Source organism: Euprymna scolopes, chromosome 2, assembly GCF_053919585.1.
Source record: "Euprymna scolopes isolate OS-2025 chromosome 2, ASM5391958v1, whole genome shotgun sequence".
Classification (NCBI taxonomy): Eukaryota; Metazoa; Mollusca; class Cephalopoda; order Sepiida; family Sepiolidae; genus Euprymna; species Euprymna scolopes.
The window spans coordinates 127357512-127377440 of NC_136483.1; the positions used below are offsets into that span (position 1 = coordinate 127357512).

General features: G+C 37.5%; 1 protein-coding gene across 3 annotated transcripts in view; it reads left to right on the forward strand.

Moving 5' to 3' along the window:
- LOC145295982 (E3 ubiquitin-protein ligase RNF123-like) overlaps positions 1-19929 on the forward strand; it is a 911347-nt gene that overhangs the window by 720158 nt on the left and 171260 nt on the right. For all 3 annotated transcript variants that reach the window (XM_080141948.1, XM_080141929.1, XM_080141938.1), the window contains one exon: positions 11994-12182. In XM_080141948.1, coding sequence (XP_079998074.1) covers positions 11994-12182 — 189 coding nt within the window. The remainder of the gene's footprint in view (positions 1-11993; positions 12183-19929) is intronic.

A 19929-nucleotide genomic window follows, 5' to 3' on the forward strand; every position in this document is an offset into this window, starting at 1 on the left:
TCATGCTCGAACCAGCGCTAGCCGCCATTCTGGGGTTAGTGCCGCTGCCGCTTCCGTCAGCGAATGGGTCATTCGACCTACTCTTGCCTCGTTTATGCGTCAACGCATATTCGTCCACGAGGGTGGCCATTTCATAGGCTGTATCCACTTGTCTCTCGTTAAGATAGACTTTGAGATCGTCATGGACACATCGCCTAAACTCTTCCATCAGCATCAGCTGCCTTAGCTTATCGTGGTCTGTACCTACGCTCTTAGCTGCGCACGCCGCACCACCTATCAAAGTAGACTTCTTTCTGACGAAAGAACTCAACAAACGTTTGCTTCTCATCCTTCCTATGGCCCCTAAATTTCTGTCTGTATTCTTCTGGGACCATTTCATAGCTTCTTAAGATTGCGGACTTTACAATGTTATAGTCAGCGCAATCCTCTGCTGACAGCGACACATATATTTCCTGAGCCTTACCCTTTAATACTGTTTGTAGAAGTAAAGTCCAGGTTTCCAGTGGCCAGTTCAGGCTTGATGCGATTTTCTCAAAGTGTTGAAAATAGTTGTCAACATCAGCCTCGTTGAACGCTGGCACAAGTCTAACCTGTTTAGTGAGGTCGAACTCATTTCGCCTCTCACTATGGAAGGTTCTCCTATCTTCAATTTCTTGGCGTCTGGTCTCTTGCTCCATTTTAGCCTTCTCTAACTCTACCCTAGCCTTTTCCATTTCAATAGCTTTATTAGCCTCGATTTTTATTCTCTCAAGCTCAATTTGGGCATGTGAGAGTCCAGGCGAGTCTGACACAAGATTGTCCAATACATCTTCTTCGAAGATATCGTTATCGACCATGTGCTCTGCAACTATTTTCACTAGTTGTGGTTTTCTCATCGAGCGCTTAGGCTCTAATCCTAATGCTGTTGCTACATCAATAATACTATCTTTCTTTAATCTAGAAAGTGCCTCGAATGTGGGAGAATTTAAAAAGGTTTCTACTACAGACATTTCGGTTTTATGTTTTTCGTTGTCTCGCACCCGCTTCGCCTCTACCCACGAAGTTCCAGTAAACAGAAGAAAAAGAATCCCGGACGACGCCCCCAAGCTTGTCACGACCGGCTTTCGCTGGGGACTACGATCGCGTTCGCGTGATAATGCTAAAAAAAAATAAATAAAAATATGTCCGGGTTTGGCTCGTTCAGGGGTTAACAAAAGTGTGTGGGGAGGGGGAATTCTTCTGGTTGGAACACCGTACGCAGAAAGTTAACAAAGCAAGCAGAGACAACTCGAAGGACCGAAGGTTGATTTTAAAATGAGAATTTATTCAACAAATAAACAAATAAACAAAAAAATAAACATAACATATAAATGGGGGTTGGGATTAAACTTAAGATATTAATACGAGCAGAGGGAGAAAACAATTTTAGCAGTTGGCAAAAACAAGACAAGAGAAGAAAAAGGGGCTGACTCACAATGGCGACCGCTTCGGGGTATAATCCAGCTAGCGTCTCCAGCAAGGAATAAGACAGTTTTTTTTTTTTATGGACGAAGGATTGGTGTTCTTTTTTTTAGCGACAACTCAGATAGTCCTTATGAACAAGTCATTGTAGTTGTTGTCTTTCCTTCTGATGTAGTCCGGCGTCCCGGCGAGACAACACAAAGTTTTCGTGAACGACTCGATGCCGTTATTCCTTCCAAGATAATACACAGAGTCCCCGTGTCTCCCGTCTTTTCTTTCAGTACCGTTGATGGTGGCGACGTTCGCAGAATATGTGAACGATTGACAAGCGATAATCAATCTGCTCCAGCCTTTTAGCGCTCAATGGAAGGTTTTCTGTTCTTTTACCCGAATATAATAAGTTTTTGATTTGGTTATTTTTTTTTTCTTTTCCGTCTCTTTCTCATGGCATACGTTCACGGCTTGTAGTAGCGGGGATGACCGTTCGTTCGCACCCAAGGTGACTGCTTAACTGCCTGTATTTTCGGGTAGGTCATCACGCGTCCACCCCTCCTCTTCCCACTCACGTCGCCAACAAGTCTAAAATAAAAATGATGAAAAGGGATCTCTTCTCAAACTTTGCCAACCGCCGATACAAAAATAGAAATGATGAAATTTACTTTCTCCTTTACGCTCGTTTAGAAGATGCCTTCAAATGGCTTACTGCGTATTTGTCACACTATGAAAAGCAGCATTAAGAAAATTTAATAAAGAACTAACAACAAGCAACTTTATTAAATACAAATTGCATAGAGCAAAATCACGCAGAATAATAAAGAAAGCCAAAAAAGAATGCTGGCAAGAATATGTCAGCAAGATCAATGTTTCCACTAAACCAATGACAGTTTGCAAAATGGTTAAAAAATTTTCTGGAAAACATAATCCAATACCAATTAAACATCTTTTTACTGAAAATACCAAAATAACAGAAACGAAGGCTATAGCGAATAAATTAACCAAAACATTTTCAGAGAACTCTTCTCCAAAAAACTATAACAAAGAATTCCAAACCATTAAGAAAAATATTGAAAAGTACAAGCTAAACTTCAATTCCAAAAGCTTTGAAAAATATAATAAACCTTTTTCAATAAGAGAATTTGGAAAATTCCATTAACAAATCACACAACACAACCATTGGACCAGATGAGGTCCACTATAGTTTTTTTAATTCTTCCAAAAATTTCATTGGAACTTTTACTAAAAATCTACAATGATATCTGAATAAAAAAGAAGTTCTCAGAATCTTAGAAACATACAACGATTATTCCAATACCAAAACCAGGAAAAGATTCTTCAGATCCTGGAAATTATCGACCAAATTTTCACTAACAAGTTGTATGTGCAAAATATTAGAGTGAATAGTAAATCATCGCCTAATTTGGTATTTAGAAACAAACTAATAACCAATGCACAGTGTGGTTATCGTAAAAATCGTGGATGTCTTGATCATTTGGTCAACTTAAAATGCTATGTCAGAGAAGCCTTCATAAGAGGGGAACTGTCTTTTTCAATTTAGAAAAAGCTTACGATACTTTCTGGAAATTTGGAATTATGAAAGATCTATTCGACTTTGGACTTAAAGGTAGACTTCCCGAATTTATTCAAAATTTTTTAATGAACAAAACCATCAAGGTACGCATAGGGTCTACTCTAAGCGATATAAATAAACAGGAAGATGTGCCACAGGGTAGTATACTATCAACAACTCTATTTAGTATAAAAATCAACAACATACTAAAGGAACTTACTCCTGACATAAATAGAACATTGTACGTGGATGATTGCTCTATAAGCTATCGTTCCAAGCACATCCATACTATTGAAAGAAAATTGCAACATAGCATAAACAAAATGAATAAATGGGCAAAAGAAAATGGTTTAAAATTTTTCAAAAAATAAAACCAAATGCATTCATTTTTGTAATCAACACAAATAACACAATGATCCCAAATACAACTCGATGGAGAAATATCCCCTTTGTTGATGAATACAAGTTTTTAGGAATGGTTTTTGATAAAAAAAAAACTAAATTTTATTCCCCACATAAACTATGTTAAAAAAAAATGTAATAAAGCACTACAACTTCTGCATCTTGTGGCCCATACAAACTGGAGAGCTGACAGATAGACCTTGTTAAACCTGTACAGATCCCTAATTCGATCAAAAATTGACTATGGCAGCTGTATATACCAAGCAGCAAGAAAATCCTGTTAAAATTTTAAATCCCATTTGCCATACAAGACTGAGACTTGCACTGGGAGCTTTCAGAACATCCCTAGTAGAACATTTGTATGCCGAAGCAAATGAGCCTCCACCTAACCTCAGATATAACAAGTTAGCACTGCAATATTATACAAAATTGAAGGTAGATCCCGACAATCCTGCACACAACTGCACGTTTTATCCCAAGTACAAACATTTATTTCAACAAAAAGAAAAAGCCATTAAAACATTTGGTCTATGAATGGAACCCATTATTGAAGAAGCAGAGATCCCGATAGCAAAAATTCTCAAAACATTTACTTCAAAAATACCTCCTTGGAACATTATAGTACCAAAAGTTGACTTAAGTCTTAGCAAAAAAAACTCACCCTCTTGTTTATCAAGAAGAACTTGAACAAACCAAATACAATTATCCTAAACATGCATACATCTTTACGGATGGCTCAAAACAGGTAGATGCAACAGACAACGCAGCTGTATATAATAAAGATTAAAAAGAAGCATCTCTTGAAAGAAGCCTCAATCTTTAATGCAGAGGTTTGTGCAATAGATTTAGCACTTGATCTCATCTTCAGGGATAATAACACAAAATATGTAATTTTCTCTGACTCCCTATCAGCTATATCAGCAATAAAAACACAGAAATTTAACAACCCATTGTTAGTAAAACTACAGTCTAGACTAAGTGAATTTTTAAAAACAAAAGAAATCGTGCTCTGCTGGATACCTTATTACATTTCATTTTTATCTTAATTGATACAACAGAGTGGTCGGAAGAGCCTCTTGGCTCTTCCGACCACTCTGTTGTATCAATTAAGATAAAAATGAAATGTAATAAGTCCCCAAACGTACCTCTCCATCGTACAGTATATCGATACACTAAGGCTGACTGGGATAGCTTCCGTACATTTATATCTGATCTACCTCTGCATTCCATGTTTAAAAAAAATGTGTCCTCTATAGTATTAGACCTGACAGAATGGTTAATTGTAGGTATTGACCGTTTCATACCCTCGAAAAAGTTTCAGCAAAAACCTAACAGCCAGCCATGGTTCTCTCCAGAATGTGCTGCTGCCATTGCGCACAGAAATCACTTTTTCCACTGTTTCCAACGTAATAGATGTATGAAAACTAAAGCCGCTTTCAGGACTGCCAGCAACCATTGTAAGAAAGTAATAAAGAATGCAAGAGAGTTGCATGCTCAATCTGTTAAGTCCAAAGTAGCTGAGCAGCGGCTTGGTTCCCACCAGTTTTGGCAAATAGCAAACAGAATCCTGAACAGAAGCGTGTGCTCCATTCCAACTATTATCAATGGACCTGAGGTAATCTCGTCAGCATCAGACAAAGCCAAACTCTTTGCCAAGAACTTCGCAGCTAATTCTACCCTTTGCGATCAAGGCTGCCAACCCCCAATATTTCCTCCTGTATCAGAAAACACGCTATGTGATATACGTATATCTGTACGTGATGTTGCCAAGCTAATCAAAAACCTTGATTCCAGTAAAGCAACTGGCCCTGACGGTATTCCAATTATAGTACTTACAAAACTGTTTAAACGTTGTCTTAAGGAGAATAGTTTCCCATCTCCCTGGAAAATTTCATCAGTATGCCCTGTATTTAAGAATTCAGGTGATCGCTCATCACCCTCTCAGTACAGGCCAATAAGTCTCCTGTGCGTCATGAGTAAGTTGCTGGAATCTGTGTTAAATACAGAAGTAATCAACCATCTCAACAAAAATAACCTTCTTAGTAACACTCAATATGGTTTCCGTTCTGCTAGATCTACAGCAGATGTGCTTACAGTTATATCTCATACGATTAGCAAATCTCTCGATGGAGGCAACCTTTCTAGGGCAATTGCTCTTGACATATCTAAGGCCTTTGATAGGGTATGGCATAAAGGTTTACTTCATAAGATCTCTAGCTATGGTATTGCTGGAAATGTCTTCTCAATTATTAAATCATTTCTTTCTGATAGGTTCATAAGAGTAGTAGTTGAGGGGCAAAAATCAGAAGCTCACAGTATTAATGCCGGTGTCCCTCAGGGGTCCATCCTGGGCCCAACTCTTTTCCTGATCTACATTAATGATCTTCCAAATCACATCCTTACATCATTTGTAGACATCTATGCTGACGACACTACCATTTATGGTAGCACATCTAAGACAGTAAACGACCAAGTTCTCTCCAATTCTCTCTCCTCTGATCTTGAGCATGTAGTACAATGGGGTAAAGAATGGCTGGTTACTTTTAATGCATCTAAAACCAAGCTTCTCTCTTTACATCATCAACATTCTGATCCACATCTGACATCAATTGAAATGAATGGCTCTCGTCTTCAGGAGACCTCAAGTTTTGACAAACTTCTTGGCTTGACCATTACTCCTGATCTTAAATAGAACACGTACATCAAATCTGTTGCCAAGGCCACTGGAAAAATGGCGGGATCTTTCTATCGATCCGGTAAATATCTCACTGCTGATGCTATTCTCTATCTATATAAGAGCCAGGTACGTCCAAGGATGGAATACTGTTGCCACATCTGGGCAGGAGCTGCTAGAAAGGACTTGGCCTGCCTTGATAGAGTTCAAAATAGACTTCGTAGCCTCGTAGGAGATGTCCTTTTCTCTTCCTTGCAACCTTTATCTCACAGAAGAGATGTTGCGAGTTTGTCTCTGATGTATCGTTATTTTCATGGAAAGTGTTCGAATCAGCTTCAATCTATGGTCCCCCCTCGCCAAACTTTCACAAGAAACACTCGTCTAGCTGTACACACTATCAATAATTCCCCCCACTCTTTATCTGTGCCTAAACCTAAACGTAGATTCCATGAACTAAGCTTCTTTCTTAGAACTGCACGCCTGTGGAATTGTCTTCCGTTTTCCTGCTTTCCGGCTGACTACAATATGGTTGTCTTCAAGTCTAACGTAAATAAGTTCTTGATGAGCCGTTCCATATAAGTTATCAACTTTACCAAATTTTCATTACTAATGATTACTATAATGTCCAATTTCTACTGTACACTCTTTAACTCTTATCCTTGAGTGGCCTCTTGGCCTTGATAATGTGGTGATGCCTATATAAAAAAAAAAAAAGAAGATACCTAGCCACGTTGGTATCAGAGAAAATGAATTGGTAGATACAGCAGCAAAGGCTTCTCTGAATGATGAAAGCTTTAAAGTTCCATATACAGATTTAAAAAAATATATCAGTGAATACATTAAAAAACAATGGCAAATTTATTTAAATGGCTACACTAGCAATAAATTATATGCCATTAAACCAACAATTAGTAATTGGGAACAAAGTTCCAGAAAAAATAGAAAAGATTGACGAGATTGCGTATAGGTCACACATATCTTACCCTATCATATTTACTTAAAGGAGAAGACCAGCCAATGTGTATTGCATGTCAGGTTCTGCTAATGACAAAACATTTTCTTACTGAAGGCATTGATTTTCTGCCTATAAGACAACAATATAAAAGAACTTTTCGAAAACATCAAAGTCGAAAACATAATTGATTACCTTAAAGAAATTGGCATATATACTAAAATATAGATTTTTATATACATGTGAATAAGCAAGACAATTTCATACAAGTCGATATGGATTAGTATTTGTAAACTAATCCTTTGCACATTTAATATACATAAATATAATTAAATAAAATTTTACTTTCTTATACAAACGTAACTACACCTTAGTAGTAAATATTTACTAATACAAATCTAACACAGGTAATGCAAATTTATTTTAAATATTTTTATGCAAATATAACACTTTTATACAAATTTACACAAACGCAACTACACCGAAGTAGTAAATATTTATCATTACAAATTTACACACACATAACACAAATTCATTTTAAATAATTTTATCTAATTACTTGCAAATTTACTCGCATTTTAATACATTTTATGCATTTATTTTTTATTTCTGTTAAAATGTTTATGAATTTAATCAAATTTTGGTGCAATCTATACTTCAGCTATAAATATATTTATTCAAATAATTTTGTTTAAAAAAAAAAAATTTAAACATTAAAGCATGATTCGGCATAAAATAATCCGACAAGGGTGGACATGCCATTAAACACACACACAAAAAAAATCGATTGAAAGACCTGATCGAATTAGTGCTGCAGTGTAGCTAGTATAGATGAGGCTCTCACTCTCATATTATTTAATAATACTCCTAATGTTGGTAGTGATTCATTTTGCAACATTGGTGGCATAAGGGGGTAACTGCCAATGCATCGGTTACTCCATTTTCATTTCCCTGCGAGCAGTATCTTGCGTAATGCCCTGGTTCGCCACATCCATAATGTTATCATACATGGTGCGTTACAATCCTTTGCCATGTGAAGGCCCTTTCAGGTTTCCTTATTCTGGGTCTTTCATCAACTGTCTAGGTTCTTATTTCAGTTCTCGTTTCGCAACTGCTGCCACTTTCAGTGTCCTTGTGGCCGTGAGCACCCTGGCAGTTTAAATCAGTTCACTAATCAGCAACTCTTTCACATTTGGTTAGTGCCACAGAAATATTTTCCAGGAATCCATTCACAAAAGTGAGCCTCAAAACCTGCTCTTGTTCTGCTCCTTTAACTCCGGCTAATTCTGTCAACCTTTCTATCTTGGTTGTATGTCTACTGCCTTTTCGCCCATCCATTTCATTCTCACCAGCTTGAGGTGGAAAATATTCCTTCAGTTAACGCAACCTTCAGCTTAGTCTCTATTTTTTCTGCATCTCGTTGATCTTCCTCTGTTAATTGGAGATACAGTGCTAAGACATTTTCTTCTAAAACCAATGACATAAAGCTTTCAATGTCATGAATCTTTTGCAACTTTACCACCAGCTTTTTTGCCAACCAGGCCATTAGATCTCTTTCTCCACTGAAAGTTCTTTACATGCCACTGCTTACTTTCTTCTCCATTACTGTCGTCTGCAAACTAGTAATTGGCCGAAATAGCTTATGAATTAAAGTACTCAAGTGTTACTTGTCCTACTCTTGGTTCTGATGCCAAATTTAACACCAACGTTCGACACTCTGCTGTCTAAACTCTCAACTTCAAAATGTGACTCGCTGCTCACAAGACTTGCTTCTTCAATGTCCAAATCTAAACTTCCCAGTCTCTCAAAACTCAGGCTTTTTTATTCCTAACAAGAGAATATCATTTGCATATCACATGACAAACTTGATTAACTCGTAGCCATATAAAGAGAACAACGACCATTATTTTTCTTTCTTCTTCATTCTTTCCGGCTGCCCCAGAACAGGTTTGTACTAATTTTTAGCATCTTGACTGTGGTAACATTTCAGACCATATATTCAAAGAATAAATAAAATCCTTTCAGCATGGTCAATGCACTGGCTCATATGATGAATGGTGCATCTATTCCAAACTTAATCATTTAATCATACAAATCCTTCAAATGAATCTGGAAGCATTTAAACTATGATTTACGCCTTTAAAATTCTTAGCAAATTCTGATGTATTTTCAAGTTTTAAAATCTGTTCTGTTTACACTCAATGATGTATAAATAGAGATTAAAACAACATACCTTTACAAAATAGTTTTAGAGCAATTTGTTTGAATTAATAATTTAATAAAAAATCTGTAAACGTGGTTGCATGTTTGGAAGGTTGCATAATTGCAATGCACGTGAATAGCAGACTTGCTGCAAGTGAATAATATTTAACAAAGAGAGAAGGTGTGTTGTACATGTTTTGCTAATGCATGTGAATGGTGGATGTTGCAGAGAATTAGCGGAGGGCTTAAAATATCACCAGCCAGTCAAACCAGCTAAGAGATATTCACTTTGTTATAAAAAGCGCCTCATTTTAGGGAAGGGTTCTGCTGAGATCGGCTTTATAAGAGAAACAATGTCCAGAAACCAGTTGGATTTTATTCTCAGTGCATGTCTACTCTGAGCAGCTGAACAATGACCATAAACCAAAGTGTAAAGAAATCCTGGGAAAATAGAAAGAGGGGCAGCTATCAGAGGAGGAGGAGGAGGAGGAGCAGGAATGGGAGTTGAAGTTGAACATTGGAGAGTGGTCCTCGGGATAGCTATAACAGTTTGGGCGAGTGTGCTTCTCCAGACGGTAAGGTTCCTTGAGGGCTTTTGGCCAAAAGACTTTGATTAAGCTAAGATTCAATGCTACAAGTCTGTCATTCTCCTGGGTAGGTGATTATCATTTGTAAACTCCAAAAAAATTAATAATATTATCATTTGTAAACTCCAAAAAAATTAATATCTAATGTTTATAAATTGGACTTCTGGTTTTGCTTCATTGTTGACTGGAGGAACAGACAGCCTTATCCTAAAGCATGTGAGACAATCATGACTAGTGAGTGCATATATGCGTCTTCACATAGGAAACTGGAAATGCCTGATCTGTAGTTTAGGTGACGTGGAATTCCATTTGCCAAGTTGAAGAAATACTGTTTTTCAGATACAAGGTTTCCTGCTGTGGTCATGACCTATCTGAAAAATTTCTAAAATAATGTCCAAAGCCTGTTGATGTCCATGGTTTGGTAACAGATTGCTGTTGGTAATTATCTCGAGTGTTCAGTTTTTGTGTGGTTGAATGGGGATGGGTTGAAAATAGAGACGGATGTAGTCAGTTTGAGTGATCAGGTGTGAGTGACTAAGAATAAGACTAGACATCTAGAATTTACACTAGAAAGTACATATCTCGTATTACAGCAAATGAGCAGGGTAGGTCAGTCAGAGTTGGTCCTCTGAGTATCTTGAGGTGAGTTTCTGAAGTCTGACAATTTTCAATAGCCCTTGGGGACAGATGGTCTGTGTTCCGTTGGGCTTATATTTTGATTTGTTCAGATTAAAAATTCTCACTAGCTGGTCTGTTTTTCAGCGAAAACAAGCGTCATTGTAACTTCCAAAAAATAAAAAAAAATGCAATTTTATTTTGAAGGAAAATTCTTCTGCTGCAGCACTAGTATCAAATTGATACTGCAACTGGTGTTGAACAATAATTTTAGACCAGCATGACAAAGCTGATGATCACAGAATGTATACAAAACATATTTATAAAGCAGTATTGTAATAATTTAATTTACCTTTCAAAATGTAATTAAAAAAAAATAATAAACTATAATGAAGACAATAAACTTACTGGAATTGTACATGCAGCTACACACACACACACACACACATGTAAATCCACTGAAACTCTGGTGTTTATCAAAATGTGCTCAATTACAAGCATAGCATGATTATAGTATTTTATTTTATATTGGTTATGTATGTGCATACATGTTTTTGTTGCTATTCCTTTAGAAAAGCAGCAGCATTTGGCCAAACTTTTACAATTAAACCAGAATAAATAATTTTTAATTATTTTAATAATCTTGAAAAGGCATAGAAAATGCAATAAACATAAAGAAATAAAGAAAAGGAACGAATGAAAGATATTGTAGATTAATATATATATATATATATATATATATATATATATATATATATAATCTGAGTAAATCTTTTAGAACCGGTTATTTAAAAGAAACTTACAAACGCAAAATGTGTGACCATCCTTGTAGTACTTTCAGATATGGTGATAGTACGAACATACTTTCCAGAATCAGCTTACATACATTAAAAGAATTCTTCAAGCAAGAGAATGTGTGTTCCATTGCTCAAAATGTAAAATTGAAAAACACAAAAAAAAAAATCAAATATATCAGATACTCAGTCAACAAAAATGTTGTCTCCACAGATTAAGCTAAGAAAGAGAGGGTGCATTGAAACATCATTAAATGACACCATTTTGATGCAACAGATCATATGAAAATGCTATTATCTCAGACCAAAAGAGAAAAAATGTCACAAAAAGGAAAACGAATAATTTAGTAAAAATAAAAATGGCATAAAAAACAAAACTAAAATAAAAGTAAAACTAGGCTAACATGGAATAAGCACAGTTCTATATAAAAAAAGTTGCTCAAGAGAGCATAAAATCCTAACTTGACTGATTTTAAAAACTTTTTCCCCCAAGAAACATTTAAAAAACGTGTTTAAAAATATTTGGGGTTCTGAATTTTTGCATTTTTTTAAGTGATATCCAGTATTATGAATACCTTCCGGGGTTGAAAAGTCATATGATATAAACAAGGAAAAGTTTATTTTTTATGAATTTTAAAAGAGGATTTGGAAAAATGTAATTGTGGTTTCTGTTGCAAAACCCTAACCACATATTGCACACACAGCTAATTCTCTGTCCATCTGCTATTTTCTTAGCTAATTACCCATTATTTACTTGTAGATTCAACAAGTGGTTAGTAAAACAGAACCACGGTTCATTGATACTCGCCAATTGAAATTTTGTGCTACTTGTTTTGAGATAACCATTTCTTTACTCCGTGTTGTGGAAATGATCGTCACGATTGCCCCATCGCTTTTTACTGATTGGTCCAAACCATCTGCAGAATTGCTGCTTACCAGGTTGATACAGGTTAGTAGAACAAAGCACTTTTTCCTCTTCTATTTAAAAATAATAATGTTTAAATACAGGCTGATATAAGTAGTTGTAATCATCTAAATTGAATATCAATTAGGTTGAAAACTGTATAATGTATGTTTTTGTTTCCCAAAAGATCAATTTTCTTTATTTTAATTTCTCGTTTTTTCATTTAAATTTTTAATTTCATTATTTTCTTTATCCATTCATCTTCATTACTCCTCTTTTTTTTTAATAACCCTCTCATTTAATAAATGCATATCTGTTTACAAGTACTGAGTTTTTATTTTCTACCAGATATATATTTGATCTTCACATAGTATTTTTAAGCAAATTATTTTAATCCATTACGATTTGAAGAGATCATTACAGATTTTGGTCTTCCAATGGATTCACTAAACTTGTTGAATTTTTTTTTCTTTCAAGTCAACTAAGTGAGAGAAAAAAATTCCATGGATGATAAGAATATCTAAAACAAAAAATGGAAATTCCAAAACATTTTGTACACAGTTAATTGGCCATTTTGTTTAGTTTTTAAAATGTTCTATGAAAATTTGTATTCACATTTGCCAAACAAAAGAATTTTAAAAAACATTTGTTTTCAAGTCATTCAATTTTTAACAAATATTTCATTGATCAAAAAAATACTTCCTTTTTTTTTTTGCTTTGTACAATAATGGAAAATTATGGTATTTTATTTGAAAACACATTGAGATATAATTATATTGGTTTATAGGCAGCAGATTTTTTATGCCTAAAATTATTAATATCTTATAGATTAATCTGTTTCAAATCGTCTGCAAATAAAGTCTATTTAATCTATATATTGCAACCTTAGCAGGTATTAACTATGACTTTACTGGGTCAGAGTGGGTCTGACACCAACAACAGGAACTAGTCGCTTTAAGCCATATTTTACACAAAGAATCAAATCTTTATATAAACATATACACACACATATATTTGATTAGAAGTACTGTTTTTCCTTTCTACCAGATATCTATTTGATCTCTCTCTCTCTCAATATATTATTATTATTATTATTATTATAAAAAAAGAACTTTGTGTGTTTGTGTGTGAGTTTGATTCATATGGACTCGAAAATGGTTGGATATAATTTTAGAAATTTCACATGAACTTTGGGCCTGCCCAAAAGTATTGACAATCAATAATGAAAATAATCCGATCAAAAGTATTGACAATCAATAATCAAAATAATCCTATCAAAAGTATTGACAATCAATAATCAAAATAATCCGATCAAAAGTATTGACAATCAATAATCAAAATAATTCGATCAAAAGTATTGACAATCAATAATCAAAATAATTCGATCAAAAGTATTGACAGTCAATAATCAAAATAATTCGATCAAAAGTATTGACAGTCAATAATCAAAATAATTCGATCAAAAGTATTGACAATCAATAATCAAAATAATCCTATCAAAAGTATTGACAATCAATAATCAAAATAATCCGATCAAAAGTATTGACAATCAATAATCAAAATAATCCGATCAAAAGTATTGACAATCAATAATCAAAATAATCCGATCAAAAGTATTGACAATCAATAATCAAAATAATCCTTTCAAAAGTATTGACAATCAATAATCAAAATAATCCGATCAAAAGTATTGACAATCAATAATCAAAATAATCCTATCAAAAGTATTGACAATCAATAATCAAAATAATTCGATCAAAAGTATTGACAATCAATAATCAAAATAATTTGATCAAAAGTATTGACAATCAATAATCAAAATAATCCGATCAAAAGTATTGACAATCAATAATGAAAATAATCCGATCAAAAGTATTGACAATCAATAATGAAAATAATTCGATCAAAAGTATTGACAATCCATAATCAAAATAATCCGATCAAAAGTATTGACAATCAATAATGAAAATAATTCGATCAAAAGTATTGACAATCAATAATCAAAATAATCCGATCAAAAGTATTGACAATCAATAATCAAAATAATTTGATCAAAAGTATTGACAATCAATAATCAAAATAATTCGATCAAAAGTATTGACAATCATTAATCAAAATAATCCGATCAAAAGTATTGACAGTCAATAATCAAAATAATTCGATCAAAAGTATTGACAATCAATAATCAAAATAATTTGATCAAAAGTATTGACAATCAATTTATGTGCCTGGCGGTGTTTTTAGATAGGTTTTGTATCAGAACGTCTTCTTTTTTTTTTTTTTTTTAAAGAAAATACAACTTTGTTATATATAGGTGGTGGAATTGCATTCATTTGCAAAATATCTAGCTAATTTGACTATTCTTTTAAACATTCATTTTAATTAATTCCCTTTTAGTTTTTTGTTTTCTTATGGGATGATCATCTTTAGTTAACTATTATGTGTTCATTATATTCATGCAGATATTCTACATGATTTATACTTGCGTATTATTTGCATAAAAAGGTTATAGTAAATACAAACCTCTTTCTATATATATTTATGTATGCAAATATGGATCAAGTAAAGATTAGATTATGACCTTCACCTTCACCGAGGTGCACGACTTATATGACCTTCACCGAGGTGCGCGACTTGACACAAAAAAAAACCCAGCTTCTTAATCAACTGCTAATGCACGCGTCACTGTAACGTCCAATGACAACAGCAACAACAACCTTCTCACTCGACCTGCCTTTTATACCACTCTCTCAATTCCTCCTCTTGCACATGCGCCCGGAGATTCCTGACAACCTTGAGACTTCCACTTATAAAAACCCAAGTTTTGTTGTCGCGCATGCCTACACAAGGCACAAACATGTGGGCGTTTGTTTTGTTGGTAAGTACTACACTCCCCCCTGATCTGATGATCACATAGAGTGCACTCCGGGGGTGGCCTCTTAGTTTGTTGGCTTCTGCAAAGGGTGGTATTTACAATCTCTGGTTGTGGTTGTGGTTCTGATCCTGCCTGATCAGACGAACTACAACTACCACTCTCTTGCTCGGTGACCTCACTTATCAGCAGCTCATCATCTGATGATTCATCGCTCTCTGTAGTTGTGGGATGTACTTCAGTAGCTGGGCGAAGATCGCGCACATGGCGTGAGGTTCCATCAACAAGGACCGACTGCTGGCTGACCACTCCAGATATTCGTCCTCGCTTGAACTTGGTAGTGCACCGGTTTCCAGGGGGTCTAACCCAAACTGGATCCCCTACTTGTCATGACTCTCCTCGTCGATTGGCTGGACAGTGTCAATGCCCTTAATCCTAACACGGTATGTGTGTATGGCATTGGCCGGTGCTGTTGTTAGTGTCTTCCCATCCTTTGGTGTGATGTTATACCAATACGTGGCCTCCGTAATGGTGCATTGCTTTCTGGCAGCAATTCTTTTGATGCTGTGATGGCTCCTCTCAGCAATGCCATTCCCTGATGGCACATGAGCACACCGCAGTCGTAGTCAGATACCCCAGTCATTCAACAACTGCCGAACTTGGTGGCTACAAAAAGCAGCATCATTGTCCGTCAATATCTCTTCCGACGCACCTCGCTCAGAAAAGATAGATGACAGTTGGCGGACAATATTCACTGAGTCCTGCCTGGTCATTTGCCACCACACCGCAAAATGAGTGGGTCCACAGTCGATAAGGGTTAGAAAGGGCTTACCACTGTAATGGGTAATATCCATCGCTACTCGTTGCCATACATGCTCAACCTCCGATTGCCCCTTCTGCCATTGCTCAGGTCCAGGATCGATAGACTGGCATGCCTCACAGTGCTTGATGATCTGCCTGACATCTGCCCTTGTCACTGCCGGGTCCACACGCCTCGCAAAATACAGAGTTCTTTTGATACCTGGATGTCCACTCTGCACATGAATTCTTTGTATTTGGCATGAGCTAATCGCGCCAACTGCGCAAGATCGAGCAGCGAACTCCACGCCTGTCTTCACAGCTTCATACCATTTGTGAGGCACATGGGTTAGTTGGTCTGCACGATTACAGTGTGATGCAACAAGCGTTACACTCACCGACAGGTCATACTCTGATACCAGACTCTTCAGGGTGTTTAGCCTCCGCCGGATTAACATCTCACTGGCTGCCTTAGTGCGGACTCTCGTTCGTCCCGAAAGAGTGTCAGACACCCAGTAGTAGACGCAGAGAGAATCCGTGTACAAGTGCAACTTCTTTGACTGCCATTGCAGTGCCAGATTTAAACCCTTCACAACATCATCCAGTTTCGCCAGGTTGATGTGTTGAGCATCATTCACGGGTCGCAGCCAGCACACGTCTTCAATTACGTTTCTACGTTGCTCCAATAACACTCCCAATGCCAAAGAACTAGTGTCAACCCACACATTCACAGTGTCTCCATCAACACACCATTCTCCACGGGCAGGGTTCTCCTTGTTAACTCTATCTAGGGTTTCTGTCGTCATCAGAGTTAGAAGAGCATCATCAGATACATCATCCCAACCTGTAGTTACTAAACTTGCTCTGCGTTTGATGACGCCCACAGCTGCTCGGAGCCAGCCACACGCTGTTAAGTGACCAATAAGTTTCCCACACAAGGAAAAAATAGTCCGCCGCATAATAACATCAGGGATGTTTGGAATCTCACTGCCACACCTCCATCGTAAGGTACCGTCTTTCCCGCAAACGTCCAATCCTAATACCCGTGCTCCATCCCTCAGACGTTCGGGATCCTTGCACTCCAACCTGAATTGAGCTTACTTTTCTCTGATGTGCAACGCAGATTGTATATCTTCATTGACGTACACATCGTCAATATAGGCCGATGTTGCGTCCTCAGTGGTCTTTTCCTGGGACAACACTGCATTTACAATGGTCTTCATGATTTTCGGTGCCACATTCAGCCCAAAGCCAAGTCGAATAAGGCAGTATCTCTGACCTCGGAACCACACTGTCTGGAACGGCCACAATGTCTCATCCACTCGCACCTGCAAATAAGCCTTTCGCAAGTCTACTATAGACACATTGGAGCCCTTCTGGCGCCATTCTCTCAGCTTATAGTGCACACGTCAGCATCGGCAGTGTACGTCTCAATGTATCTATTGAGTTCACGATAGTCCAGCACCTGACAAACTTTTGATTTGTTATGCTGGACTACCGCCATTAAGAGAATCAGACCCTTGGGTGGTTCCAGCTTGTTGGGGTAGGGGATCAGCCATCCATCCTGGATCCATGCCTCAAGCTCCTTCTCGTATTCATTACGGGCCTTGTCGGGTATCGAGTACTCTGCAATGCTATTCTTGAGTTCGGTTGGCACCCTTCCTTCTGTCCACTTCCACGATGCAGTCCATGTGTTACATAGTGTTCTCATTGAAGTTATCACTAGGGTTATCATAGCGGGACACCAAATTGACGTTTGGTGTATAACATAAAAGAATTCCGTGTGCGTATGATCATCTAGTTTCATATGCGGTTGTGTGTGTGTGTTACATGCATTTTCTTCGACATACCTTACTTCATGTGTCGTCGATGTTGATCCATCTGGAATTCATTTTCTCTTGGAGGAAGACTGGTACCTGTTAGACGAAGATTTATCACTCCAAGACAATGAATTGGTTTTATAGATTTTATTTTCCTTCCAGATGTCGACACAGAATATGGAAGTAAATCTTGCTTGCTTTGAACATGTCAGCGTCCCCCACCCCCCAGTGAAGGGGAGGGAAGAGCTATTAAGCCGTCCGTCTTCTTCAAAGCCCAAATCCAGTCTCACCGATCTAGCCAACCTGACCACGTCACTCATACGTAATCTGGTCAGCTGACCCTCGGTTCTGGTAAACGCGTCTACACTCCACCACTCCACGTTTACTCACCTCTCTCTCTCTCTCTCTCTCAATCCTTTCTGTAACACATGCTTTTTGGTGAGGGTCGTAGTCCACCTTAAAATCAGGCCGATCAATGTGAACTGCAGCACACACTGGGATTTCCAAAAACCGCACAGTCCCATCTTTTCCGATAACAACTCCCCCCAGTGCTTTGATAGCATCATATCCCAACAGTACATCGAATCCCAGCAAATCCCCTCGCATCACCAGTACATTAATGTCTGCGGCCACACCAGAGTCTGTGTGGACTTTGACAGTTCCGGCTCCACAGCAAGCTTGCGTATTGCCACCTATTGTGGTTACTTTGATGTTCTGCTTTGTCCAGTTTCGACACAACTTGGCACTCATGATGGTGTGTGAGCACCCGGAGTCGAGAAGAGCTGAACAAGGCACTTGGTCCACGTACACATTTATTGTCGGTTGCGCCTCAATTAAATCTTGTCCGGGGGAACAGGGCGGCACTGACGTCCTGCCCCCTGATGCATTTCCTGCACAATTTTGGGATAAATGTCCATAACTACCACATTGGAAACAGCATGGGTGCCTCCACCCCTTGTTAGTACAATTTCTTGCGAAATGGCCTCGCTGGCCGCAGCAGAAACATCTCCCATTGGTCGTGGGTCTCAAACTGGGACTCTTTTCAGCATTAGTCTTGGCTGCCTGCGCCATCATTACAACCGGTTCCCTCAGGTCCTCCTCATCTCTGATAATGGCTCGAGCGCATTCTAACAAATGTTCCATGGGCATTACAGATACGCTGGTGGAAACCCTTAACATGGGTGGGAAGGCCGGCCACAAACGCATACGCCAGTGTTTGCTCTGACACTCCAGTGCCAAATAGAACTGCAAGTTTCTTCAGCTCCGCGAAGAAGACGTCCGCGGTTTCTCCTGGCATGAGCTTCCTAGAGGCAAATGTTTCATAGGCCGTGCAGGGATCCATGGCAAATGCCTTGTATATAGCATTTTTTATACAGGTAACATCAGCCTTCTCCACGGCACTAAGTTGCTGATATACACTTAGGGCGCCTCCAGCCAATCTCAGGGGAATCATGGTATGCACCCCCTTTACTTCACAGAGGTTGCAGGTCAGCTCAACTCTTTCGACCCAGTCGACAACAGAAGTAGATCCGTCGAATTCGGGTATCAGTTTTAAATCAAACTTTTCCCCAGCCATAGTTGTCCAGGAAAAGAGACAAAACGAAATAGCCGAAATAGCATATGACCTTCACCTTCACCGAGGTGCACGACTTATATGACCTTCACCGAGGTGCGTGACTTGACACAAAAAAAAAAAACAGCTTCTTAATCAACTGCTAACACACGCGTCACTGTAACGTCCAATGACAACAACAACAACAACAACAACAACCTTCTCACTCGACCTGCCTTTTATACCACTCTCTCAATCCCTCCTCTTGTGCTTGCGCCCGGAGATTCCTGACAACCTCGAGACTTCCGCTTATAAAAACCCAAGTTTTGTTGTCGCGCATGCCTACACAAGGCACAAACACATGGGCGTTTATTTTGTTGGTAAGTACTACATAGATACCCTGTAGCAGAAGACGAATACTGGCGAACATTTCAAGTGATATCAGTTGTTTGACCTTGACATTGGTTGGTTTTAAGCACGTCAAATAGCAGACATGGTCGAATGTTCGCGAGCAAGATTTTTTAAAAAATATATTTACATATATTTTAAAAGAAAAAACATATTTACAAAACGTTTTCTTTAATATTAAATATTTACAAAACTGTTAAGGATTAAAAAAAACTAACTTTTTTATATTTACACAAAACTTTCTAGTGTAAGTAACAAAACGAACGTAAATTTAACAAAATATATTTAAATAAATGGGTGTCTTTTTGAGTGCGTTTTTTTTTTTTAATATATTTACAAAAC